The sequence below is a fragment of the Apium graveolens genome, chromosome 5 (assembly GCF_009905375.1).
Source record: "Apium graveolens cultivar Ventura chromosome 5, ASM990537v1, whole genome shotgun sequence".
NCBI lineage: Eukaryota > Viridiplantae > Streptophyta > Magnoliopsida > Apiales > Apiaceae > Apium > Apium graveolens.
The window spans coordinates 310,704,727-310,731,632 of record NC_133651.1 but is presented as its reverse complement, the minus strand read 5'-3'; the positions used below and the strand labels follow the sequence as shown (position 1 = coordinate 310,731,632).

The 26,906-nt window shown below is 32.9% G+C and overlaps 2 protein-coding genes across 3 annotated transcripts in view; both read left to right on the top strand.

The window, feature by feature from the left end:
* Positions 1 to 15,056, top strand: part of LOC141659400 (callose synthase 3) — a 104,999-nt gene extending 89,943 nt beyond the window's left edge. For both annotated transcript variants that reach the window (XM_074466253.1, XM_074466254.1), the window contains 25 exons: positions 1,021 to 1,102; positions 1,186 to 1,235; positions 1,320 to 1,406; positions 2,651 to 2,788; positions 2,910 to 3,004; positions 3,147 to 3,231; positions 4,551 to 4,711; positions 5,404 to 5,527; positions 5,655 to 5,755; positions 5,832 to 5,961; positions 6,049 to 6,200; positions 7,784 to 7,893; positions 8,015 to 8,140; positions 8,292 to 8,360; positions 8,453 to 8,639; positions 8,750 to 8,900; positions 10,366 to 10,485; positions 10,561 to 10,679; positions 10,765 to 10,848; positions 12,115 to 12,227; positions 12,319 to 12,548; positions 12,636 to 13,433; positions 13,532 to 13,582; positions 14,035 to 14,220; positions 14,553 to 15,056. In XM_074466253.1, the coding sequence (XP_074322354.1) occupies positions 1,021 to 1,102; positions 1,186 to 1,235; positions 1,320 to 1,406; positions 2,651 to 2,788; positions 2,910 to 3,004; positions 3,147 to 3,231; positions 4,551 to 4,711; positions 5,404 to 5,527; positions 5,655 to 5,755; positions 5,832 to 5,961; positions 6,049 to 6,200; positions 7,784 to 7,893; positions 8,015 to 8,140; positions 8,292 to 8,360; positions 8,453 to 8,639; positions 8,750 to 8,900; positions 10,366 to 10,485; positions 10,561 to 10,679; positions 10,765 to 10,848; positions 12,115 to 12,227; positions 12,319 to 12,548; positions 12,636 to 13,433; positions 13,532 to 13,582; positions 14,035 to 14,220; positions 14,553 to 14,801 (3,798 nt within the window). In that variant the 3' untranslated portion in view covers positions 14,802 to 15,056. The remainder of the gene's footprint in view (positions 1 to 1,020; positions 1,103 to 1,185; positions 1,236 to 1,319; positions 1,407 to 2,650; positions 2,789 to 2,909; positions 3,005 to 3,146; positions 3,232 to 4,550; positions 4,712 to 5,403; positions 5,528 to 5,654; positions 5,756 to 5,831; positions 5,962 to 6,048; positions 6,201 to 7,783; positions 7,894 to 8,014; positions 8,141 to 8,291; positions 8,361 to 8,452; positions 8,640 to 8,749; positions 8,901 to 10,365; positions 10,486 to 10,560; positions 10,680 to 10,764; positions 10,849 to 12,114; positions 12,228 to 12,318; positions 12,549 to 12,635; positions 13,434 to 13,531; positions 13,583 to 14,034; positions 14,221 to 14,552) is intronic.
* A 756-nt stretch (positions 15,057 to 15,812) lies between these two features.
* On the top strand, positions 15,813 to 17,865 carry LOC141662129 (uncharacterized). The gene is made up of 2 exons (XM_074469177.1): positions 15,813 to 17,248; positions 17,575 to 17,865. The coding sequence occupies exon 1, from the start codon at positions 16,098 to 16,100 to the stop codon at positions 16,890 to 16,892; it is 795 nt and encodes a 264-aa protein (XP_074325278.1). The 5' UTR covers positions 15,813 to 16,097; the 3' UTR covers positions 16,893 to 17,248; positions 17,575 to 17,865.
* The last annotated feature ends 9,041 nt before the right edge of the window (positions 17,866 to 26,906 follow it).

Sequence of the window (26,906 nt, the reverse complement as noted above, 5' to 3'; positions counted from 1 at the left end):
GCTCAACATATATTTTTGCACAGGTCTGTTTCGAATAGTTTCTGTGATGCTTCCAGTTATTTTCTTTTTGTTATTAAAAATACGCTACAAACTTACTATGCTCTTTCCAATCAAAATGTAGAGACGTGGGTTAAATTTTGTTGCAACTTCTCTAAAACTGGTATATATTTGTTGATAGTAATAACATTTGATTGCATCTCTAATAGTATCTACTATGTTAGTACCACTCTCTCTTTCTGTCTCTCTTTCTCTTTCAAAATTACTCGAATTGAAACAAGTTTTTAATGTTCGACCTAAATGAAATGAGTAAGGAGTTAATTTATGAATAGAAGAATATGGCCTAGACGCATAATTAGTTTAAGATAGTGAAAAGATTGCATTTATACTTTGTAGCCTTTGTTCAAGTGTGTATAGATATTTTAACTTCATTAGTTTATAAGTAATTGTGGAATTACAGACAAAAAATTGTATCTTCTATACTTGTCACTTACTGGGAAATTTAGTAATCAGGAGGGTGAAAACTTTTGTGAATGATGGATATTAGTACTTGTAACAACGTAAACTGAGTTGACAAGTTTGGTTATGATAACAAATCTTGGAATGGGAATTTGAGTTAGGGTATTATATAATCCCAAACTAATTGCTTCTAAATATCTCGCGGGCTAATGTTTTAATTTTTATTTTTTTGGAGGGTGGACCAAAAATCCCATGGATAGTACATTAGTACATGATTATATAGTCGCCTAAATTTGAACAAAAAAGTTATGGAAGTGATGAGAAAGTCCTTGAAATTAATAGGAATAAATTGAAGGATTTAGCATGAATGAAATGATTTACTATACTGCTAGAACAAATAGTCTTATACAGTTATACTAAGCCTTATCTCTTAGTCAAACTGCTGAAAGGGCTACATGTTCTTAATATTGTTACATTTGCAAAAGGTTTGCTTACTAAATCTAAAGTGCGAGACTAGTCACATTACTTTCTGATTTTTTTTGATAATCTGATTCGAAATTGCAGATAAAACCTCTTGTCGGTCCAACAAAAGCTATCATGAAGGTTCATATATCTGTCTACCAATGGCACGAGTTTTTCCCCCGTGGTAATTATCTTGAGCAAATCAACTATCTAGTATTCTCTATGATTGATAATATTTTGATGCCCTTCTGAAATTACCTGTTGCAGCTAGGAATAATATCGGAGTTGTAATTGCACTGTGGGCTCCAATCATTCTTGTATGAGTTTGCAACTACTTTGATTCCCTTATTTTTTACTCTTGATCAAATGTAAAATTGTTTCCTTAATTGGTTCTGTTTTAGGTTTATTTCATGGATACCCAGATTTGGTATGCTATATTTTCTACTTTGTTTGGTGGTATCTATGGTGCATTTCGTCGTCTTGGAGAGGTTAGTTGACTTTATGCCTTTAACTTGCTGGTTTGTAGATTATATTTAAAAATTGTGGTGTATGTGATTACTTGTCGTCTGATGGTCTTAGAAGAGACACTATATTACAAAATTACAGAAGGAAACTTTGCTGATTAACGGTATAATTTCCCCGGTAAACCAATCAAATTTTGTTAATTGCATCCAAATGTTAAGAGGACTATGCGTCTAATCTAAGGAGGACACTTCACTCGGTCGTAATTAGTTTCAGGGCTTAAGAGTTACCATTATTACATTTAAAAATGTTGTTGAAGTCTTGATATGAAGTGCTTAGGTATGCAAATTAACAGTGAGCAAGTGTGGTTCGTGATGTTCTGTACCCTGTTTCAACCTGAGGGGTCGCAGGGTTGAAGTCTAGATATGTAATAATTTTTGCCTCTCTAAAGTAAATGGTGGTTGGCATATTATATGTATTAGGCAAGCTGGGTTATTTTTAAATATGTAAATGACTTACTAATACATGTTTTCTGTGTTGATATGGCTGGTGGATTGTTGTTGCATCTTTTACTGGATATGATAGTGTATTTCTGTACTTTAGAGTTCTGATAAATATGTCAAATGGTCAATACAAATTATACTTTTTGTGTACTGATCAGTTAGAGAAACTCATATACTTATGCGTCCATGTCTCCACTGAGGTTCAGACACTCAACCTCTTTTTACCCAGGGGAAAGGGATACCCATTAGGCTACAATGCTAGGTACGGAATGACACTTTTTGAGCGGGCAATAACTTCTAAGAAAAAATCTTGTCCAAAGTGGGGATTAACTGCCATTTCTTGCATTCATATTGATTCTCTTGCAGCATTTGCCTAGTGAATTATCAGTCTATGCCTCACTGTTTGGGTTTTTAATTTATATATTCAAGCGTGTGAAATCTGTGGCAGTAAAAACTCCCTTACACGGTGCAAGTTGCACCCTAATTTTCCAACTCACTGACTTCTTTCTATCTAACTTCCATACATTGTTCATTAGCAATCGTTAAGTATGAAGTTCGAAACTTATAATTCTATATTCTATTTATTTGACTTGCATGAAAATTGTAATCAATCAAATTATTTAAGCTTTTCAGGTGATGTTTTTACGAGTTTATTGTTTTATTATTAATCAAAAAGCTTTGGCCCTTTATTTACTTGTTATATAGGAGAAATCTTCGCTTGTTTTTTTATTATGTTTCTTTTCTAATTTCCTATATGTGGTGGTTAGATTCGAACTTTGGGAATGCTGAGGTCGCGGTTTCAATCATTGCCCGGGGCTTTTAACGCCTGTTTAATTCCAGAGGAAAAAGCTGAGCCAACTAAGAAGAAAGGACTTAAGGCCACTTTTTCGCGAAATTTTGCTACGGTTAATTTCTCTTCCTCGTGTTTTTCTCTCAATCTTTAGTGTGGTAATTGTATACTTGATTTTGTTACGTAGACATATTCAATGTTAATCATCTGAATTATTTGTCTATAAATCATCATAGATTCCTTCTAATAAGGAGAAAGAAGCTGCACGATTTGCTCAACTATGGAACAAAATAATCACTAGTTTCAGAGAAGAAGATCTTATCAGCAATAGGTATGCATATAGATGATGTCAAGGGACACTGCATTCCCACCTGAAATTTAATTCATCCCTTCCTACCGCGGATATGAATGTGTTGAACCTTCTGAAAGTTCTTTTAGGTATAGATGATTGCTTATAATATTTTTATTTATAGGGAAATGGATCTATTACTTGTTCCATATTGGGCAGATCGTGACTTGGACCTCATACAGTGGCCTCCATTTTTGCTTGCAAGCAAGGTATGTCTATAAATTATTATTATTATATTTCGAAATGCTTGTTCTACAATTTTGTATATTATGTTATTGTTTAGACTTCTTAGTCCTGCACAAGACATCTAAATTGTAAAGGAAAAAATCACGATACTTAGTTTTTGGGTAATCAAGAAAGTCAACCCAAAAATCTATGGTAATTGGAACATGTTTCACCAACGAACTAATTGTAAAAGGCAAGGAAGATAACAATCAGATAAAGACAATGCACCCGAACTCCTGATGCCTCCAAAATGTTAGAGTTGCACCTAGAGGTGAGCGATGGTAGGATTAATGGGAAGGAATCAAACCAAATCGAAGAAGTTTGCCCAAGACCAATAAAATCAAATGGTTGCCAACTGTTTTCAGATCTAAGTGTGCAGAACCACTCCGGATGCTTTGGGTTTTGGCTGTGAATGGCATTTATCAAAACCCATACTACAACGTACAACCCAACCTTGAACTGTTGAATTTGTAAAATTCTCGATACTCGGTGTTTCCCAATCCACTCAGCACCACTCAACAGTGTACTAGATAATTGTATACCCTCTTTCCCAGGAAAGATACACATGCTGCTAAAAATAGTGATTTTTGAAGTTGCATGAAGGCATTAGAAAGACAATAGTCAATTTGGAATGCAGTAAAAATACACTAACATGTAACCACTTAAGAATGAAATACAATAAAATTTATATATCATTCCATAACCCTTCATTGTTCTCATATAAAACTCTGTAATGTTATTCTGTATCTTATATAAATCTGTTGGTTATCGTGTGGCGGGAATTTAAATGTGATATTTCACGGAAGGATAAAGAAGGGTTAATTTGTTTAAGACCCCTTGGTGTCTAATTCACCTTTAGGCCTTAATACACGTATAAAGTTGAGAACATAATATCTATATTTTGGACATATTACTTCTTGACAAATATCTGGAAATATAACTTATCAAATAATAACACAAATGACTTGTTCAATTAGTGGAATACTGCACACTGTTTCTTTGTACCTGAAAGTTGAATGCGTTACTTGGGGATTTCCTAGATATTACTAGAATGATTTCACCTGATTTTAGACTCCACAGGGTTAATCTTTTGGTTTACTTCTGTGTTGTGACCCCTTCCTGTTGCAGAAAAATAAAAATGTAATATTCCCTAGTCTATTATCAGAATTGCAGTTTTGTGTTTGTACATTTCATTGCAATAGCAATAGCTTGAACTGTTTAGTTACAATTTCTCCTTGCCAAACAGAGATCCAATGCATATTGAACCCTAGTGTCCTTGTATTATGTTCTCCCCATTGAACAGATTCCAATTGCACTAGACATGGCCAAGGACAGCAATGGTAAAGACCGGGAGCTGAAGAAAAGGATTGAGGCTGACAATTACATGTCATGTGCTGTTAGTGAATGTTATGCTTCATTTCGGAACATTATTATGGCTTTGGTTGAAGGTGCTCGTGAAACAGAGTAAGTTCACATTACACCCGCAACTTTATCTGCGTAGGCGCAAAATGTCTTATATATATATATATATGGGTTAAATATCAAAGTGGTCACTCAACTAAAGGCCATATATCAGTTTAATCATCAAACTTAACGGAGTATCATTTGAATCACTAAAGTCATAATAAATATCAAACAGATACCTCAAAATATGTGTTCAAAAATTAAAAATTATTTTACGAAGTTCTATAAAAGTTTCTTGAATCCTATTACAACCAAATGAAAATATATGAATTCTAGTATTTTATATAATATATTAAGATTTTTAAAAATTTATCTACTATTTATTTTTTTAATTTTGTAGTCATTTTCTTTATTTAAACAAAAATAATTAGTAGATAAATTTTTAAAAATCTCACAAAATTATCTAAAATACTATGAATTTATAACTTTTCATTTGGTAGTAACAAAATTTAAGAAAAATATTTAGAACTCCATAAAATAAATTTTAATTCTGAAACACATATTTTGAGGTAATTGTTTGATATTTATCATAACTTTAGTGATCTAAATGATACCCCGTTAAGTTTGATGATTAAACTGATATATGACCTTCAGTTGAGTGACTATTTTGATATTTAACCCATATATATATACAGGACTTCTATTAGATTGTGTCTTTCACCTTTATTGATCAATTTACATGCTCACATCAGGGTTATTGACTACATATTTTCTGAAGTTGACAAGCACGTTGAATCCGGTGATCTTATAAGTGAATACAAAATGAGTGCTCTTCCAAGCCTCTATGATCACTTTGTTAAGCTTATCAAGTACCTGGTAAACTTTTTCACGTTTGTATGCAAGTATATTGATATTCTGATTGTTTGAAGTCACATGTTTGGAGTAATCAAAAGAATAAAATTCACATGTTTGGAGAATTGCAACTGAATAGTGTGTTTTACAGTTAGACAATAAGCGAGAGGACAGGGATCAAGTCGTTATCCTTTTCCAGGACATGCTTGAGGTTGTGACGAGAGATATAATGATGGAAGATCATATTTCCAGGTAATTAGTTTCAACATGTTATGTTGGTGTTTTATTTTAGTTCAGATACTGTATCTAATGCTGTCAACATGTGTAGTTTGGTAGATTCGATTCATGGCGGATCAGGACAGGAGGGGATGACCCCCCTTGATCAGCAACATCAATTATTCGCATCTGCTGGAGCAATAAAATTTCCAACCAGGCAATCAGAGGCTTGGAAAGAAAAGGTATATTTGACTTTGAACTTGTTATGCATTGCTGTACTTTTTATTCTTTATGAGATACTAATGTTTTTTGTTGTCGGATTTGAACAGATAAAAAGATTATATCTTCTACTTACAGTGAAGGAATCTGCAATGGATGTGCCATCAAACTTAGAAGCTAGAAGGCGCATATCCTTTTTCTCCAATTCACTATTTATGGACATGCCTTCAGCACCTAAAGTTCGGAATATGCTCTCTTTCTCGTAAGTCTTTTTAATGTTAATTTTTCTTTTGAAATTTATTATTTTTTTTCAACGTGTTTCACTTGCATCTTGCATATATTATTAGTTGTTCCTGGTTTAATAAGCAGCAATTGACTCATTCATTTCTATTTATCATGATATAGATCACGTAGACTACAAGTTCTCTACAGACTGCTAGTAAGAAAGTTCAATAATACTCTTAGGTGAAAAAATGACTTGTGTTGGTTATATTTCTCATTAGAGAATCTTCGACTGCCTTTTTAATATTTTAAATCTTTTTACTCTGTTCTTAAAAGCACATGTTTTTCACAGCCATTAACTTTAAACATAAAATTATTAAACCGATCTGGACAAAATATAATAGTGGACCTTACATTACTCTACAAATCACTTTTTTTTTTGAAATAACTCTACAAATCACTTATACATAAATCAATTATGCACTTTCAAGACTTTCTAATTGTTTTAGTCATAGTAGGTCCTTTATACTTGCTTTACTCATATTACGTCCTTGGTTCCCCACGTATATAGCCTATATTTGTCTTTGTCTTTTACATGTGCACAATTTCAGTCGGAAGGATAATGATAACATAACTATGTTTAGATTAAAAAAAGTGAGTATACCTTAATTCATGTGACCATGTTTTCATGGCTAAATCATAAGGCATAACATGAACAAAGAAAAACTTGAAGCTAGTGGGAAGTCCCCCACAATCAAAGATGTACTTGCTATCTTCTCCTAGCCGTGGAAACAAGTCTATTTAATATGTTTTGTTGGATACTCTCTTTAAGGGGCACCAGATTGTCATCAATATTCCTCTTACGTCATGTAATTGTAATGTAACTTTTGTTAATGAAATCCTTTGTAATGATAATGACTATTCATACTCCCCCACCCCCATCTCGTACAAGTGGGCAAACAGAGAAATAATTTTGAGTTTTAGGTGATGGCCGGGCTCGAACCCAAGACCTCTCCTTAGCTGTGATCAAATACCTGTCAATGACCAAATTTTCAATAGGCACCTGACTGGCAAGTGATAGTTGGAAAACCATCTATCCGCGGAAATTTTCCACCGACAAGTGAAACCCTAAAAATATTATTCAAAGCGGATAGTGACGTGACCCCCTGCATTCACATAGTATACAGGGTTTATCCTATCCACAGAAAATTTTCCATGGATGGATGCTTGCAACCAACGTATGTTAGGGAACAGGGAACATGACCCATTTCTGTAACCTTAGGGTTTTAAAGAGATGATGATGAACAATGACTAGAGTAGAGAAGTTTCCATGGTGTGTCAGAGGCACGTAAACAAGCTGGCAAAGTCTTTTAGTAACAAAATGTAGTGAAGTGGAAGACAACTACAGCGGAAGACTACTGGTTGTTTCTGTAAAATCTATCAATGTGCTAGATCCAGATGCCCTTGAAACAATAAATTGACAGAGTCTTCTTGGCATCATTCTTTGTAACATAGAAACCTTTTAAGAAATTTGGAGTGCAGGAAATTGGAATTAGAGAGGTGATATCACTTTGCATTTCACATTCAATATATCTTGATGGCTAACATAGACCCTGCTTGTAGTGTTTTGACGCCATACTACACAGAAGAGGTTCTTTTCTCATTGCATGATTTGGAGATTCCAAACGAAGATGGGGTATCCATTCTCTTTTACTTGCAAAAGATTTTTCCAGGTTTGTAAGTTTTAAAGGCCACAGTTTACAAGTCCTTTTGCTATAATTTTCTCCTTTTTCCCTTCATCTTCATTTCAGTTTCCTGACTTTTTGCATTAGACTAACCCATTACATATTGTAGATGAGTGGAACAATTTTCTTGAGCGAATGAAGTGTAGCAGTGAAGAAGAGCTTAGAATGTTGGATGAACTAGAAGAAGAGTTAAGACTTTGGGCTTCATACAGAGGCCAGACGTTGACTAAAACCGGTAAAAGATCATCTTTTTGAGTGTACTTGGATTTCTTATTTCTTCTCCCTCCGGGTGTGGGGAAGTCAGATTAATATCACAGATGAGGTCTTTTATGTACATATTTTCGATAAATTTTACCCAGTAGACTGATTCGTTCTACTACTCTCAGTAAGAGGTATGATGTATTACCGTAAAGCCTTGGAACTTCAGGCCTTTCTTGATATGGCGAAAGATGAAGGTACTAGTCCTTCGGTGGATAATGGCAGTAATGTACTTGTTCAATTGTACCTTCTCATTTTCATTATTGTTTTCTTTTGTGTCACTCTTTAGATCTAATGGAAGGCTACAAGGCCATTGAATTAAATGAGGATCAGATGAAGGGAGAAAGGTCCTTATGGACACAATGTCGAGCAGTCGCTGATATGAAATTTACATATGTCGTTTCTTGCCAGCAATATGGAATTCACAAGCGGTCTGGCGACCCTCGTGCGCTAGACATTTTAAGGCTCATGACCGTGTACGAATCAACTATTATGTCACTATACTAATCGGCTGATTTGTTCTTTTAATTATCTGTAGTTTTTGCTATGCTTCTTATAAAATTAAATTATATGGGTATATGGGCAGATACCCATCTCTTCGTGTAGCTTACATTGACGAGGTGGAAGAGCCTAGCAAAGATCGGAAAAAGGTTAACCAGAAGGTGTATTACTCTGCTCTAGTAAAGGCTGCCATGACAAAGTCAAACTCTTCTGAACCAGGGCAAAACTTGGACCAGGTACATTATATTTTTGAAGGTGAAATTAATACATGGGTCATGACAATACTTAAAATGAAAACTACTTGTATATAAGCCTGATTTATCTAAACAAAGAAAGATCATAATATGGGCCATGTATCCCCAGAAAATGTCATTGCTCACCCTGGAATTTGATAATGTGGTTTGCATATATAATAAGTTTGCATAGTCCAGACTGCTGTGTTGTACAAGGTCTGATGTTAAAGCTCTTTTCGTGAGAGAAATGGGGTGGATTTATTGAAAATCAAACATGTTCTTTTTTGCTAGTCAAAGTATGTAAATTCTAATGACATACCCTATTTATGTTTGGTATATTTACTCTTATGTATCATACACTAGGGCATTGAGATTACTATTAGGTCTTAGTGCTGGTTTGTTTTGAGTGAGTTGTGAATTCAAAACCTCCCAGCAACATTTTATTTTGGAGTGCCCTGGTTTATTTTCTCCCTCTGCCTACGCGATAAACACAGATTTCTGTGCATTTCTTAATATGAGATCCCTGTATATGTACAAAAATAAGTTCAATCAGCACCAGACGCATTGTAAATCTACGCCTAGTTATACATACATGAGCAGCCTAATTACAATTTAACACATGAATGGTAACTGCATTGACATGGAGAGTCGGAGACTATCCTGCTAACAAAAATCCTAAATTTATTGGTAGAAGATAGTGTGGTCTTCCATTAACAAACACGGTTATGCTGTAATAGGTGCCAGTGTGTTAAGGAAGCTTCTACCTAAAAAGACATTAGTTGGTGTATCACTTCGTTTCATATTTTAAAACAATTGTGATGGCAGAAGTCTGACCTAAACCTTTTCAGTCTTCAATCTTCATCAGGACTTTCCATTATTTTGTGTGAAAACTAGTTTTTTAGGGCGCCATAGGTATTTCATGAGACCAGTGTTTGCTATGTTGGATAGATTCGAGGAAGATGGACAGGAGTACTTGTATGCTAAAAAATAGTGTACCATAGCAGTATCATCTCTGCACATGCATGTGAATTTTATGTGTGTTAGATTGTGATGAGCTTGTCCTAAAATGATATTTAACTTGTCCTTGTATAATATACTATCAAAACAGCAAAAAATTATTGCTGCAATCCGCGGTGCAGTAACAAAAAAGACTAGGATACAATTAGTATAAGACTGACTTAAGTAGAGTTATGGTGACATAAAATATGTCTGTATATATTTTCTTGTTAGACTTGAGTTTCGCCCGAATAAGCATTGACCTTTTAACACTAATTAGTGGGTTCCTATTTAAATTCTTTATAAAAACATCATTCATTTGAATATTTACTGGGCCAGCAATAGGTTTTCTGTTTTGCTGTGTAAGTTGCACCTACCTGACTTGAAAGTAATTAGAATACATATATTAGATTTTACTGCTTTGTTGGACAGACTTGTAAGTTCTGCGTTGTGCCATGATAATTTTGAGCAGGTTATTTATCGAATAAAGCTTCCTGGACCTGCTATATTAGGTGAAGGAAAGCCGGAAAACCAGAATCATGCGATTATTTTTACACGCGGGGAAGGCTTGCAAACAATTGATATGAATCAGGTTTAGATATTTTAAACATTTGTTGCCATTTCATTTTTTTGCTAATCAACAGCTCGCTGAACTCCATATATCTAGGATAACTACATGGAAGAAGCCTTCAAAATGAGGAATTTGCTTCAAGAATTTCTGAAGAAACATGATGGTGTCAGATATCCTACTATTCTTGGTCTTCGGGAGCATATATTTACTGGAAGGTGTATTTACTAGTTTCACCTGACTACTAATAAAGTGCTTGACTTCATTTTATTATACCTCACAATTTCCTTATTATTTGTGCAGTGTCTCTTCTCTTGCATGGTTTATGTCTAATCAGGAGACAAGTTTTGTAACTATTGGCCAAAGATTATTAGCAAACCCTCTGAAGTAAGCCAACCTTCTTTCTTGTGCTATGCAACCCTCTCTCCTTGTTATATGCTTTATCTACTTTCTGGTGGCTGTGAAATTGAATGAGGGATTAAGCTAAGATTTATTTAAATATGTCACAGAGATCAGTCATCTTTTGTTTGTGTGTGCATTGATCAACTCATGCACTAAAACTTTCTTTTTGTAGAACTTCTCTCTATTGGAAAATGTAAAGCTTATTTTCTAGTTAAATCTCTGCAACACCCCAGTCACATTTTGAGGCATGTGGGGCACTTTGTTTATATATAAGCAGTAGTATCACTACCAAGTGAACTGACAAATCATGATCTTTTGGGCGGCATGTGCTGGGCTTGTGGATTACCCAAGTCTTTGCATTTGGACTAGCGTACCTTGGCTTATTTTGGATTCAGAATCGGTATAGATCACCCGATTCTCAAAAAAAGACTCTGGGATTTGACCCGGGTTGTCACGATCTCATTAGAGAAATTATGTATCTTGATGCAGAACAAGGGCGGGAAAACGGTAAAAACGAGGATAGAACTTCATATAGGCTATAACTTACAAGTTGCAAGACATTGAAAAGCGAAGAGTTGCAACTATTAATAAGGGTACGTAGAAGGTTATCCAAAGTAAAGGACTTCCACTAATGTGTAATATATTTATAGCAACTCTATTGAAGATTACAATTGTTTATATAAAATTCTTAAAACTTGTGAACATAGAAAAAATAATTCTAGATAAAAGTAAACAAGTCCTTCTATAATTAACTAATATCTAAGTTTATCAATATGTGTCTTATGAGATGAAAAGACAGAAGTTGAAGAAAACATGACACGGGTATATATAGAAAGAGATAGAGTAGTTCTTCCACTACTTAGGATTTGAATGAGTGAACAATTCGACATCAAATAAATGATTAAAGAAGATGATGTCATGTTTTCATGTACGTTTCAGAGTCGATGCTCTTGTTAGAAGATTTTCAGTTGTATCAACATGTTTTGTCACTTATTTGGTGCAAGTCATGAGGGACAACCATAGACAGGGTCGCTGCCTAGAAGTTGAAGTTTTAAAACTATTAGATATTGTTTATAGTTTTACAATTCGTTTTTTATCACGATTTGTCCTCTTTTAATGTATTGTTAAGGCTTGCTGTTTAGTATGCTAAGCTTCTATTTTCCCGGTACTTTGCTGTGCTTAAATTAGGTATTCTTCATTAATTAGTCATGAAAAAACTATTTTTTTGATCTTATTCTCCTTTCCGCTCAGGGTCCGTTTTCACTATGGCCATCCAGATGTTTTTGATAGGCTGTTTCATCTTACTAGAGGAGGTGTTAGTAAAGCCTCCAAGATTATTAACTTGAGCGAGGACATATTTGCTGGTAAGTTTTTATTCATGTCACACAGTTGCAACATTCTGTAAGATAATATCGTGCATGTGTTTGGCCTAATATGTCTATGAATTGGTTGCAGGCTTTAACTCAACACTCCGTGAAGGCAATGTAACGCATCATGAATACATACAAGTTGGGAAAGGGAGAGATGTTGGTCTAAATCAGATTTCACTATTTGAAGCAAAAATAGCTAATGGGAATGGAGAGCAGACTTTAAGTCGTGATGTTTACAGGCTTGGGCACCGTTTTGATTTTTTCAGAATGCTATCCTGTTATTTTACCACCATTGGTTTCTACTTCAGTACCTTGGTACTTTTCAGAAGCTTTACTTTGTTTATTCCTTATTGTTAGATATTGTTCTTTAGTATTCTGAGATCTAGAATATGTTTTTTGCAGGTCACTGTGCTTACTGTCTATGTATTCCTTTATGGGCGCTTGTATCTTGTTCTTAGTGGACTTGAAGAGGGTTTAAGTACTCAACCAGCTATTCGAGATAACAAGGCACTACAAGTGGCCCTTGCTTCACAATCGTTTGTGCAAATAGGATTTTTGATGGCGTTGCCTATGATGATGGAAATTGGATTGGAAAGAGGTTTCCGGACTGCATTAAGTGAATTTATACTGATGCAATTACAATTAGCGCCAGTATTTTTCACATTTTCACTTGGAACTAAGACACACTATTATGGAAGGACATTACTTCATGGGGGTGCAAAATATAGACCTACCGGCCGTGGGTTTGTGGTTTTCCATGCAAAGTTTGCTGAAAATTATCGACTGTATTCCCGCAGCCATTTCGTCAAGGGACTCGAGCTAATGCTTCTACTTGTTGTCTACCAAATATTTGGGAAAACTTATCGAGGAGCCCTGGCTTATTTATTGATCACTGTCTCGATATGGTTTATGGTGGGCACATGGCTTTTTGCTCCCTTCCTCTTTAATCCTTCTGGCTTTGAGTGGCAAAAGATTGTTGACGATTGGACTGATTGGAACAAGTGGATAAGCAATCGAGGTGGTATCGGTGTGCCACCGGAGAAAAGCTGGGAATCATGGTGGGAAGAGGAACAGGAACACCTTCGACATTCTGGGAAGCGTGGTATCATGGCTGAAATATTGTTGTCTTTACGATTTTTCATCTACCAGTATGGGCTAGTGTATCACTTAAACATCACAAAGAAAACCCAAAGTTTTCTGGTATGTAATGGCCTATAGTATCATTGTGCTTACTGTTTAATAAAAAGCTCCTCCATCAGATTGATTTAGACTTACTATTTGTTCGATTGTTTTATCAGGTTTATGGCATATCATGGCTGGTGATACTTATGATATTGTTCGTGATGAAGGTGAGAGAAAATTAATATTTTTGTACATGGTATCTTTCGAGAGTGTAGGACAATCATATTCCTGAGTTAAAGAAATAAATATGTTGCATAATAATTCTAATAAAAGAAAAGGTCCTAAAATAATTACAAGGATGTTCATCATTTTTTTGACACACACACACACACACACATATATATTGCTCACGGTGGTACAGAGTGAGAAGCACCCACTAATATCTTGATATCCTCCAATCATATAGATGCAGTTCAGTATGCTCATTTGCCTGTTACCTATTTTTGTACTAAATAAGGTTTTTGCAGTATGATTTTATTCATTTGAAGGTGTATTTGTTCATTATTAGTATGGGGTAAGTTGTACAAGTTGCAGAGCATGTTGGCTTCTTCAGGTTTCCATTGTATTTTGTGATCAGTTTTAAAGCTTTGATTTCTGAATCTGTGTAAACTTTTTCCAGACTATTTCAGTTGGACGACGAAAATTCAGCGCAAATTTCCAACTTGTGTTTCGGCTCATCAAAGGATTGATATTCCTTACTTTTATTTCTATCTTGGTGACCTTGATCGCGCTCCCCCACATGACGGTGCAGGACATCATAGTTTGTGTTCTTGCCTTCATGCCAACGGGTTGGGGTTTGCTTCTGGTCAGTATAATTAAATAATCGTACTGTACATTATTTATCCTTCTTTTTGAAATTTTCGGTTGCTTCTACCCAGATTAGTTTTGTGAAATTCTTTCATCTGTAGTAATGAATGGTATTATCACTTGCTTATTTGTGGAACAAAGGTTATAGATAGTTATTTTCATATATTATAGATGCATAATCAGTTCGAGATTCTCAATATTTTTCTTGGCCCTTATGCACACTTTTTGACATCATAGGTTAAAAGAGTGAAAATTGTGCATGTGATTATTAACCTATAGCATGCTTCATTTTATTCTAAAAATCCCGTAACATAACTTACCTTCTACCAGATTGCACAAGCATGCAAGCCTCTTGTTCATCGATGTGGCTTTTGGGGATCAGTTCGGACACTTGCCAGAGGTTACGAGATTGTAATGGGTTTATTTCTTTTCACCCCGGTCGCTTTTCTTGCCTGGTTTCCATTTGTTTCTGAGTTTCAAACCCGAATGCTATTCAACCAAGCATTCAGCAGAGGTTTGCAAATCTCTCGCATTCTTGGTGGGCATAGGAAAGATCGTGCATCTCGGAACAAGGAATAATTTTGGAGGCACAAACAGCCACAGTTTTATTGTTTTTCAATAGAAAACACTATAAAAAAATATTTCCAAAAGAGGAAGTGTTCATTTAGCTGAGTTGATTTGTCATTCATCATGTAAGCTGCTGATGTAAATGTAAGTATATGAGCAGCATTTTTGGGTATTCTGAGGAGATGAATATAATTTAGCATTTTAACATTACACTGTACATTGCTTATATAGAAACAAAAAGGCTGTTTACATTGCCTTTTAGTAGTACATTATATATATCTTGAATTTTTTTTTTTTCTGTATAAAACTGTTATAAATGACCCAAAAAAGCATTCTTTAAAATTCTGGTCCTTTGTGACACATTCTTAACGCTTCCTTTTTATAGGTTTTCAGAGTTGTATTTCCCCTATTTTATATATTTATGTGATTCTTTATATCACAAACCAGCTGCAAAAGCCAAAAGTAGGAACACGTTTGCGAGTCTAAAAGGAGGCAAAATTGTACTTTATAGCATTTTCAACCCATCACACAATTTTGGTGTGATTTTTACACAAAAATGGTGTAAATGTTACACATTTTTTATCTCTGCAACGTGGAAATATACAAAAATAATATTGTAGTAGAGGAAGACCCAACCGGATCTATATTCTAACACTCCCTCTAACACTCCCTCTCACTCGAGAACTCAATATTGGGGTGGCCGAGAATTGAACCTACCTTAATAGTAAGGTGATATGTCAAGATTTCAAATTTTAACTCAGAAAACCCAACCTAAACTATATAGGGGTCGAAAGAATTGCCCAAAATACCCACTAAATATGAAAGTGGATAATTGATGAGAATATATCAGTGACATCATCAAGTCAGCCCGTGACAAAAGATCAAGTGAGCAACGGTCAACAAAAGCTTCTGGAAGAAAAAGTTGTTAGAGTTTGTTAGAGTAATCAAGCACAGCTATTCTTATATATATTCAGAATAGAGAATATCTTTTTTGTAATTGATAAAAACACAATGTAAAAACAGTTCTAAACAATTTTGTTGAATCACATTATTGATCTTCATCTTCTACATCTTGATAATGACATTTTCAGATCTTTCATGGTATCAGAGCTTTTAGATCTATATATATACATACAATTCCGCTGCATAAACACATTCATTTCCTTGTTAAACATATAGATTTAACCTTAGTTCTGTTATCAATTTGAGTTGATTTGCATTCAATAATATCGAGTTTTGTATCGAGTCATTCATATATCTTCAAGAATCAACAACGAAACTATCAGATTTGTTAATTAACGTGTATCAATGGCATCTTCTTCTCCAACATCGTATCTCAATGCTACAACTGGTACGGTTATCGATTCTAATCACCCATACTTTCTTCATCCGTCAGATCATCAAGGTATGATCTTAATCACCATTACTTTGACGGAACAGAACTATAATCAATGGCATAGAGCTATGAAAATTGCGTTATCATCTAAACTAAAACTAGGTTTCATTGACGGAACTTGTACTAAACCTGCTAGTCCTGTGAATTTGGCTATGCTATGGTCTCGTTGCAATGATATTGTCATATCATGGATATTGAACACAGTTTCACCAGAAATTAGGCTTAGTGTGATGTATATGACTAGTGTTAAGGATGTATGGGAAGATCTTGATCTTCGTTTTGCTCAAACTAATGTGCCTAAGATGTTCAATTTGCGTAAAGAACTTGCATTTCTTAATCAAGGAAATCTGTCAATTTCTGCTTATTTTACCATATTTCGAACTTTAAATGATGAATTGGATGCGTTATCTGCTATACCTAGATGTGATTGTGGAAAGTGCATTTGTGCAAACAATGCTAAGTTAGAGGATTACAACAAGAGTCTCAAACTTTCACAGTTTCTTATGGCCTTGGGAGATCAGTATACCGCTATTCGAGGTCATTTGTTGCTTATGAATCCAATCCCTAACTTAAGTGTTGCATATAGCATACTAATGCAGGAAGAAAATCAGAGAGAGTCTAGTTCTAATACTTCTGCAGGAGGTGATAATGTTGCTTTATCTGTTAAACAGTATAATAATGGTGGACCTTATCAAACTAATTCATAGCAGAATAAGAAGTTTAATACTAAGAAGTCTACTACTGATACATCCTTGGTGTGTGAGGTGTGTCATATGACAGGGCATACTAAAGATAGATGCTTCTGTGTTCATGGTTACCCTTCATGGCATAGGTTATTTGGTAAGCCTAAGCCAAAGCCCAAAGCTGGTGGAAAGATTTCTCAATGTCTCTGTGGAAAATATTGGTAGTACAACATCTGATGCATCAACTCCTACTAATGCATCTGAATCTTCTGGTTTTACTACAGCATAGTGTCAACAGCTTATGAGTATGATTCAAACTGGATTCAAGGAGCTCTCTGCTAACTCCAAGGCTACAACTACAGGATTTTTTCACATGGCTGGTATTGTTCTGCACTTTACCTGTCATACTCATAGTAAAAAATCATTAAGTGCTGATATGTGGATCCTTGACTCAGGCGCAACAGATCACATAACTCTATATTTTGATCTGTTAACTAATGTACAATCTATTAACACTACACTTCATTTACCAAATGGTCAATCCACTGTGGTAACACATATTGGGACTGTACACTTGCATACTAATATTACCCTTACAGAAGTGCTGTATGTTCCCAGTTTTAATTACAATCTGTTCTCCATTCCAAAAATCACAAATAGTGCTGATTGTCATGTGTTTTTCACTAAAAATGCCTGTTATATTCAGGACCATATCTTGAAGAAGACCACAGAGATTGGTGAACTTCAAGAAGGCCTGTATCTTCTTCATCATCCAGTATCAGTCTCTGAGAAAATTTCTACTATTTCAAACTTTACTGCACATGTGTGTGCTTCTATAAAATCTGATAAAATTCAATCCAATTTATGGCACACCCGTTTAGGACATCCATCAGTTTCTTCAATGAAGTTTTTACCATCTTCAATGTATCATAAATCTGTAATATTTGATACTTGTGATACTTGTCATTTGTCCAAACAATCAAGATTATCTTTTTCTGATAGCAGTTCTTTAAGTGCAAATTTATTTGATCTTATTCATGTTGATGTTTGGGGTCCCTATAAGCATAAAACTCATGATAATTGCTCTTATTTTCTCACAATTGTTGAGGATAAATCTCGAGCTACTTGGACATTTCTCTTTGCTGATAAGACTCAAGTAGATAAACTGTTGTTACAGTATTTTGCATATGTGCATAGACAATTTTCTTGTTCGGTCAAAACACTCAGAACTGATAATGGTTCTGAGTTTCTACATTATGATTTCCAGCATCAGCTTAATCAACTTGGCATTATTCATCAGAAAAGTTGCACTTACTCTCCACAATAAAATGGGGTTGTGGAGAGAAAACATAAAACTCTTCTTAACACTGCAAGAGCACTTAGATTACAGGCTTCACTTCCTATCACATTCCGGGGTGATTGTATCCTCACTGCCACCTACTTACTAAATAGAACTCCTGTTCAGTGCCTTCAAGGATTAACTTCGTATCATATTCTGTTTTCTAAACCTCCTACTTATGATCATTTAAGGTTTTTTGGTTCCCTGTGCTATGTTACACATACATTGCCTCATAAAGATAAGTTTGATGACAGAGCTTTCAAATGCATACTGCTAGGATATCATTTTTGCTCAAAAAGGTTACAAGGTTCTAAATCTTACCACAAAGAAGGTGTTTGTTAGCAGGGATGGAAAAATAATTTCCATTTAAATCTATAACTCCGTCAGTTACCTCAGTTCCTTTATTTTCATCTCATGATACTACTTTACTGGATCCTTTATGTGAACTGGACTTGTCTAATCCTACTACATCTGACACTGTTGATACAATTGAGAATACTTCTATACATGTATCACCTCAATCTGTTCCGCCTGCTGAGTCTGTTCTCCCTGCATCAAATGAACCTCCACCAGTTCCCAGACAGAGTAACAGGATAAAGGTTATTCCAACAAAATTTCAAGATTTTGTTGGACTACCATCAAAGTACAAGTCTTCTGTGAATACCATCATGGTTCAACCATCTACATCAGTGTTTACTCCTGCATATCAATGCTTCATTGCTAATGTTTATCATGTTCCTGAACCAACTTTATATAAACAAGCTTGTCAATATTCGGTTTGGTGTGAGGCCATGGCTCTTGAATTGGCAGCTCTAGAGGCAAATAAAACTTGGAAAATAGTCCATCTTCCTCCTGGCAAAAAGGTTGTTAGTTGTAAGTGGTTATATAAAGTAAAGTTTAATCAAGATGGGTCTGTAGAATGTTATAAGTCTAGGTTGGTTGCTCGTGATTTTTCTCAAACAGAGGGACTGGACTATTTTGAGACATTCGCTCTAGTTGCTAAAATGTCCACTGTTCGTGTACTGTTATCATCGGCTGCTATTAGTAGGTGGTCTATAACCCAAATGGATGTTACAAATGTGTTTCTCTATGGAGAACTTGATGAGGAGGTATATATGTCTATACCTCTTGGATATTGTCTTCCTTCTGAGTTTGCCTCTTATTCTTCCACCATCCAGTTGGTCTGTCGCCTTTTAAAATCGATTTATGGGCTAAAACAGTCTCCACGTAAATGGTTCATTAAATTTCGCTCAGTGTTACTTGCCTTTGGATTCAAACAGGCTAGTTATGATCATAGTTTGTTCACTCTTGCTACCTCAGTTAGCTTTCTTGCAATTCTGGTGTACGCTGATGATATTCTGGTGGTAGGAAATAACACTGATACAATAGCTGAGATTAAAGCTCATTTAGCCAATCATTTTAAGATCAAGGATCTTGGTCCTTTGCGGTACTTTCTGGGCATTGAAGCTGCCAGATCTAACAAAGGCATTTACTTAAATCAGCGTACACTGGATATCATCAAGGATGTTAGTTTTGAGTCTGCTCGTATTGCTACGGTGCCCATTGATCAAAACCATGACTTACTGGGCAATACTACTCCTCCTTACTTGGTCAATGTTGCTCCTTATCGCCGTTTAGTTGGTCGACTGATTTATCTAACGATCACTCGTCCGGATTTATCATATGTTGTCCATATTTTGTCCCAGTTTTTAGCTTCCCCGCGTCAATGTCATCTGGATGCAGCTCTTAAAGTTGTTCGTTATCTTAAACACACAGTTGGACAAGGTCTCTTGCTCTCAGCTAGCAGTCCACTTACTTTAACATCATATGTTGATGCCGATTGGGGTGGCTGCCCCTTAACTCGTCAATCATTAACAGGTTACTGTGTTGTTTTGGGTTCTTCTTTGTTGTCCTGGAAATCTAAGAAACAACATACTGTTTCTCGATCTTCGACCGAGGCTGAATATAGAGCTCTTGCTGATGTTTGGTGTGAAGTCACTTGGTTGCTCAATCTATTTCATGAATTAGGTGTTTCTAAACTTCAACATGTTACTCTTTTTTTGTGACAATCGGTCTGCTATCTACATTGCTGCTAATCCGGTATTTCACGAACGAACAAAGCACATAGAGATCGATTGTCATATTATTCGAGAAAAGTTACAACGTGGTGTTGTATCTACTGCCTACATAGCTTCCAAGGATCAACCTGCAGATTTGCTAACCAAGGCAATTCCATCATTTTCTATGCGTTTCTTATTGTCCAAGCTCGGAGTTCTCAGCCTGTTTTCGACTCCTAGCTTGAGGGGGGATGATGAGAATATATCAGTGACATCATCAAGTCAGCCCGTGACAAAAGATCAAGTGAGCAACAGCCAACAAAAGCTTCTAGAAGAAAAAGTTGTTAGAGTTTGTTAGAGTAATCAATCATAGCTATTCTTGTATATATTCAGATTAGAGAATATCTTTTTTGTAGTTGATAAAAACACAATGTAAAAACAGTTCTAAACAATTTTGTTGAATCACATTATTGATCTTCATCTTCTACATCTTGATAATGACATTTTCAGATCTTTCAATAATACATCATAAATCCACGATCCAAGAAAGGGATGAAGGATCAATAGTTAGGAAATCCCGTGTCTTCGACATGAAAAGACGATGTCCGATTTCTTTTTATGAATTGTGCATTTCAAATAGGCATAAACATGTTGAAAATGCATGTTTTAATAATTTTATTTAAATATATGATACACATGTTGAATATTCGTATTCAACAAACTCAAAACTTTAATTGCAGTGATCACGCATAAGAAACATGTTTATAGTTCAAACAAAATATTAGTACATATAAGTTGAACGATTTCCTGCAATTCCTCCCAATATGGAATGGTCGGTATTTTAACCACTATTATACGCTAATATGTATTTTCGGGCATCCAGTTTTAAGTGGGGTAATCTGTGCATTTTCTTATTATACATCACCATTATTAACCTAATATATTATTTATTACAGTATAATTGATTATTAAAAGAATTACAATTACAATATAATTCTAATAATCATATTAATTTATTGAAAACCAATTTAGAACCATACAAAATATATGAATATATAGGTGAAATAAATGTGAGAACGAATCAGGAATTAAAGTTATTGTTATTGTTAATTTTATTTTTTATTTGTAATTATTTTAAGAAAAGTAAAAAAATTGTTATATACATGTGATGAATACATTATTTGTATTAGAATTATAATAAAAATTATTATAACAATATAATTTCAACAATTTTATTATTTCATTAACAAATACTATAAAGTTATATAGGGTCATAAGAGAAATAAAATTATCGAGCTGAAATAAAATAACAATAATTACAATACGATTGCAACAATTTAGTTATTTCATTAAAAATAAAATAATATAGAGTTGTATCAGAATTAGGATGATCGGAGTTAAACCAAAATAACGGGTTGAACAAAAATAAAGTGATACAAAATTTGGGACTATTTAAAAAAGGGGTTTCGCATATTTATAAAGCTATGATATTTGTGTTATGATCATAATAAAAAGATTATAATTATTATATAATTTCAAAAAAATTATTATTCATTAAAATATACGATTGAGTCATATGTGAAATATAATTATTGAGTTGAAATCAATATAAGAATTGCAATTAAAAATAGGTAATATAATACATATAATATTATAAGACATGTATAAGTAAAAGAAGAATAAAAATTATACATTTACAGTTATAATGAAATTTAAAAAAAGGGTGAAACCAAAATACCGCTTAAAACACTTATTAATAAAGGTTATTAATTATAATAAGTAAAAATATTATAATTTGATTTCAAAATTTTTATTATTTCATTAAAATATACTATTAAGTCATGTGAGAAATATAATTACTGAGTTAAAATCAATATAAGAATTGCAATTAAAAAATGGGTAAAATAATACATATAATATTATAGATCATATAGAAATTAAAGAAGAATAAGAGAGTGATACTTAGAAAATCAAGAAGTATAATAAAAATAGAATTCTCCTAATTTACTAAATCAAAATGGATAAAAATAATATATTTTCAAATAGGAGCATAATATATTAATAACGTCTAATTGTAAATTTATATATACAATTAGGATGGTGTGGGTGTTGCTTAGAAATCAAGAAGTATAATTACAATAGAATTCTAATAATTATATTAAAAAATATATATGATTCAAAAAGGCCAAAATATTTATAAAATTACTTTTATTCCAGAAAGTATAATATATTGAATTAGTAATACATAAGTGAATTAGAAATGGGTGAAAAAACAAAATACCCACCATTTGAAGAAATTTGCCCAAAATACTGATCGGCGGGGAGTTCCGCCCTAAATACCTACCGAATACACATTGCTCACATGCTGATTCTAATTTTTTAATATTTGTAAAGAACACGCATATACAGAATGCGTGTTTCTTTTTTGATTTTTAGCGAATACGCATCTTGAAGATGCGTATTCTTAATAATTTCAAAAAGAAACACGCATTCTTGCAATGCGTGTTCTTTACATTTTTTGAAAAGTCTGAATACGCATGTGTGCAATGCGTAATCTGTGGGTATTTAGGGCGGAACTCGCGCACACATGCATTTTGGGCACCGGAAGCTGAAAACTGGTGTATTTTGGGCATTCTTTCATTAGAAATACAAAGTTTAAATCAAAAGGGCGAAACAAAAATAAAACCAAACTTAATAGAATAATAAGACATGTAGAAGTATAAGATTAAAAAAAATAAGACACCAAAAAATATAAGATAACAAAAATAAAACCAAATTTATAGAATCATAAGTCACACGTACAAGTATAAAGATATACATAATAAAAGGTGTAATAAAAAATGTAGTAAAATTAAAAAACATACAAAAATATAATTATAAGATATTGAGGAATGAATAATTGAAACCAAAAATTGGTGAAATCAAAATTAATACTTACTAGTCGCACGGGTCTTTATTAATATTTTTATATTATTTGAAATTATAATGTTTTTTTTGAATCATTACCTTATTAGTATATCTATAATATAAATATTTGTTGTTGGCGGGATTCGAACTAAATATCTGGTAATGTATAAATAATAATATAAATATTTGCTATTGGTGAGGTTTGAACCTGAGAGTTTTAGTAGTGTATAAATAATAATATAAATATTGTTGTTGGCTGATTAAAAAGATCCGACGGTCATAAATGGAGATATCCAAACCAACCAAAAAAGGGAATACCAAAGTATACCTCATTCTGATTATTATAATATACACTAATTATATATTTATAATTTTATTATTTTATAAAAATAATTTGTAAAAGACAATATTTATATATTATTGAGATTAATGAAGTTAAAATATTTACGTATATGTATTGTATTATTGAATGATTCAAAATTTAAATAGTTAAAATTTTAAAATGTCCTGTTACTATTGATTCAAAATTTAGATAGTTAAATTTTAAAATGTCCTGCTACTACAACTTATTAGTGGCTTTGGTGGTGCAGAGATTATAGGAAAGTGTAAGTATTGAATAACAATGGTGTACGTGAATTATTAGATATTTTTTTGTAATATTATTTTTTTTTGTTTTTTTCTTAATTATTTTGTTATATTATAATTTAATTACCAAAAAAAATTGGAAGGTTTTTGTTTTCCTACAAAAGAGATAAGAAATAAATTGACTGCGATTAGAAATCAAGTTGGATAATAATTTATAGAGTTTGTAGTTATATCATATAATTTAGTTTTTTAACTAAATTAAATTTGTTTAAACTTTATTTTGGAAGTTGTTAACATACTAAAATAGGAAAGTGTTAACCGACCGACCAAACGAAACCATGTTTAGCTTATAATAATATAATATAGATATAATATAGATGCGTCACTTAAAAGGGTTTCACTTATTAATAAAAACTAATTTTACAACCCGTGCGATGCACGAGTATTCATCAGTATTTTTATATTATTTAAAATTATAATAAATTTATTTTTGGATCATTATCGTATTTATATATTTATAAATAATAATATAGATATTTGTTATTGGCGGAATTCGAACTTCAATCTTGGATAGTGTATAAATAATAATATAAACATTTGTTGTTGTTGGGGTTCGAACTTGGAACATTTAGTATTGTATAAATACTAATATAATGTATATTCTTTAAGTATTTGAATCTAACGTTCTTGATCACTTGATTAAAATAAATCTAACGGTCATAAATGAGAATAACTAAACCAACCAAAAAAAACGTACCAAATTATACCTCATTCTGGTATAATAAAAAGGTTTCTTATGTGTCACTTAAAAGGGTTTAACTTATTACTAATAAAAGGTATTAATTACTTTGACCAATAAGCAAAGAGCATGCGGGTGAAGGGGATAAATAACCATCTTTAATTACAGGGGCAAAGAGCATTTCAGCAAAGCTAATGACTTCTTTTTTACTTTAAGACAGACTAACGCACACCTTGTCTTCGAAGCTGGACATCAAGCACCATCAGCTTTTGAGTAGTATTAAATACTCCCTCCGTTTCAAAAAAGATTTTTCGTTTTAAAGTTTTATATTAACAATCAAAAATATGTATTGATAAATGTGTTCAAGATAAACGGGAAAAATATTTAGGGAGGGAGGGAGGGAGGGGGTGGTAGATAAATGAAGTTATTGCTATACGGTTTTTCTGTGATGTGTGAATAGACATACAATAAACATAAATTTTATAATTTTGACTTGTTTTGAATAACCCACATTTGTTAATAATGATATACACTACATTTACAACAACTATATCAATAAAAACACTCTAAATTTTTAAATTTTAGTACTTAACATGCACACATGTCACACATTAGACAAATACATTACAATAATAGCCTACAATTAAGTCATGTTTCATGTTCAGTGACTTAAATTTTAAATCTTATTTCAGGTTAAACTAACTTCCAAGTGATTATACTCTCTCTCCATTCCGATCTTGTTTGACTTTTTTTATAGTCAAATTGAATCAACTTTAATCATAAATCAAAATATCAATTTTTCATTATTTTAAAAAACTGGAAAATACCCGTTAAACTAAATTTTATTAACGATCTAATAATATAATTTTATAATTATTTTCACTTATATATTATATGAAATTTTCAGTTAAAAATGGGTCAATTTAATCATTAAAAAATTGATAAATTGGAATGAAGTGAGTACTTTTGAACACGAATACTAGTATGAGTCCAGTGTGACTACATGACAAAATGGATCTAGATTCGAAGAACTGAATTCATGGAACCGAGATCCGATCTGAGATTCGAATCATATAATTAGATATTATCCGAAAACTAAATTAAACCGAACCGAAAATTTAACCGAAAATGATCCGAAATACTAGGTCCGATTATAAATTAGAACCGAACAAAACCGAGTCATTTATTTTCCGAACTGAATGTGATCCAAAATAAGCTAAATTTATATTTAAAAGTATTACATGTTTATGATAATATTATTATTTAATCATAATATTTTGTAAACGTACAATTTATTATATTAAATGTAATATATTTAATTGAAAAATATGTTTTTAAGTCTCATAAATTAAAAAAATGAATAAGTTATGATCCGAAAACATCCAAATCGAATTTAATCCGAAACGAATTTGTCTGATTTTTATCCGAATTTCATCCGTTTTTAATTTGAATAAGACCCGAACCGAATTACATCAAATCCGATCTGATTAGTCTCCAATTATATCATAATTCGAAAGTGGAACCGATCTGAAATTGATCTGATCCGAAAACGATCCGGTTATCCGATTTACCAGGATATAAGTAATGAACCAAAGAGTGTCTTATATTTTAAGTAAACCGTACATCCTAATAAAATGCAAAATATAAATATTTGAGTTTCCAAATTGGATATATCCCTGAATGGTGGTATCAGAATCTAGAGCACGTTTATCCACCATAGAAAACGATAGAAATCAAATAGGGTTTGCAAAACTTTTTAACATTTGTTAAATCTGAATGAGATTTTTTAAATGGATAAAATATTGGGACCAATGAATATCTGAATCGTGAACGTATCGGTTTGTTTGATAAACTAAGCATAATTTCTGAATGACAAAATAGAATTTTTTTTACATATTATAAATTACTCATTTGTTAAACTAGAATGATATTTATGAATAAAAATCATAAAACTAGATCTAATTATTTAATAAATAATTTATTTGATCAATAGTTTATGATAATTTTTGGAGGAGGACATAATTTAATATTATAATCCATTGTTAATGATGTCTGCATTACGCATATATGTGCAAATATATCATACAGTCATTATATAAAAATTTTGCAATTAATTTGACATAAACATTTTTTATATTTACTAAAAGTAGAATTTACATTTATAAATGGTTACTATTTCAAAGTATGAACATAAATAAAATTATTATTAGTCCATCTATTCAAGCATTATATTATTTGAAAAAAAAAGTAATTGATATAGAATATGTAAAAGCCACGAAAACCAGGAAATTGAAAAATTGGATGGTTCAGCTAGATTTTAAAGAAGCAGTCATCCAGAAGAATTTGGGAGTCGTCCAAATATAACAAGTACAGACAAACAATCTGGATGATAGATTTTTGGATGGTTCAGT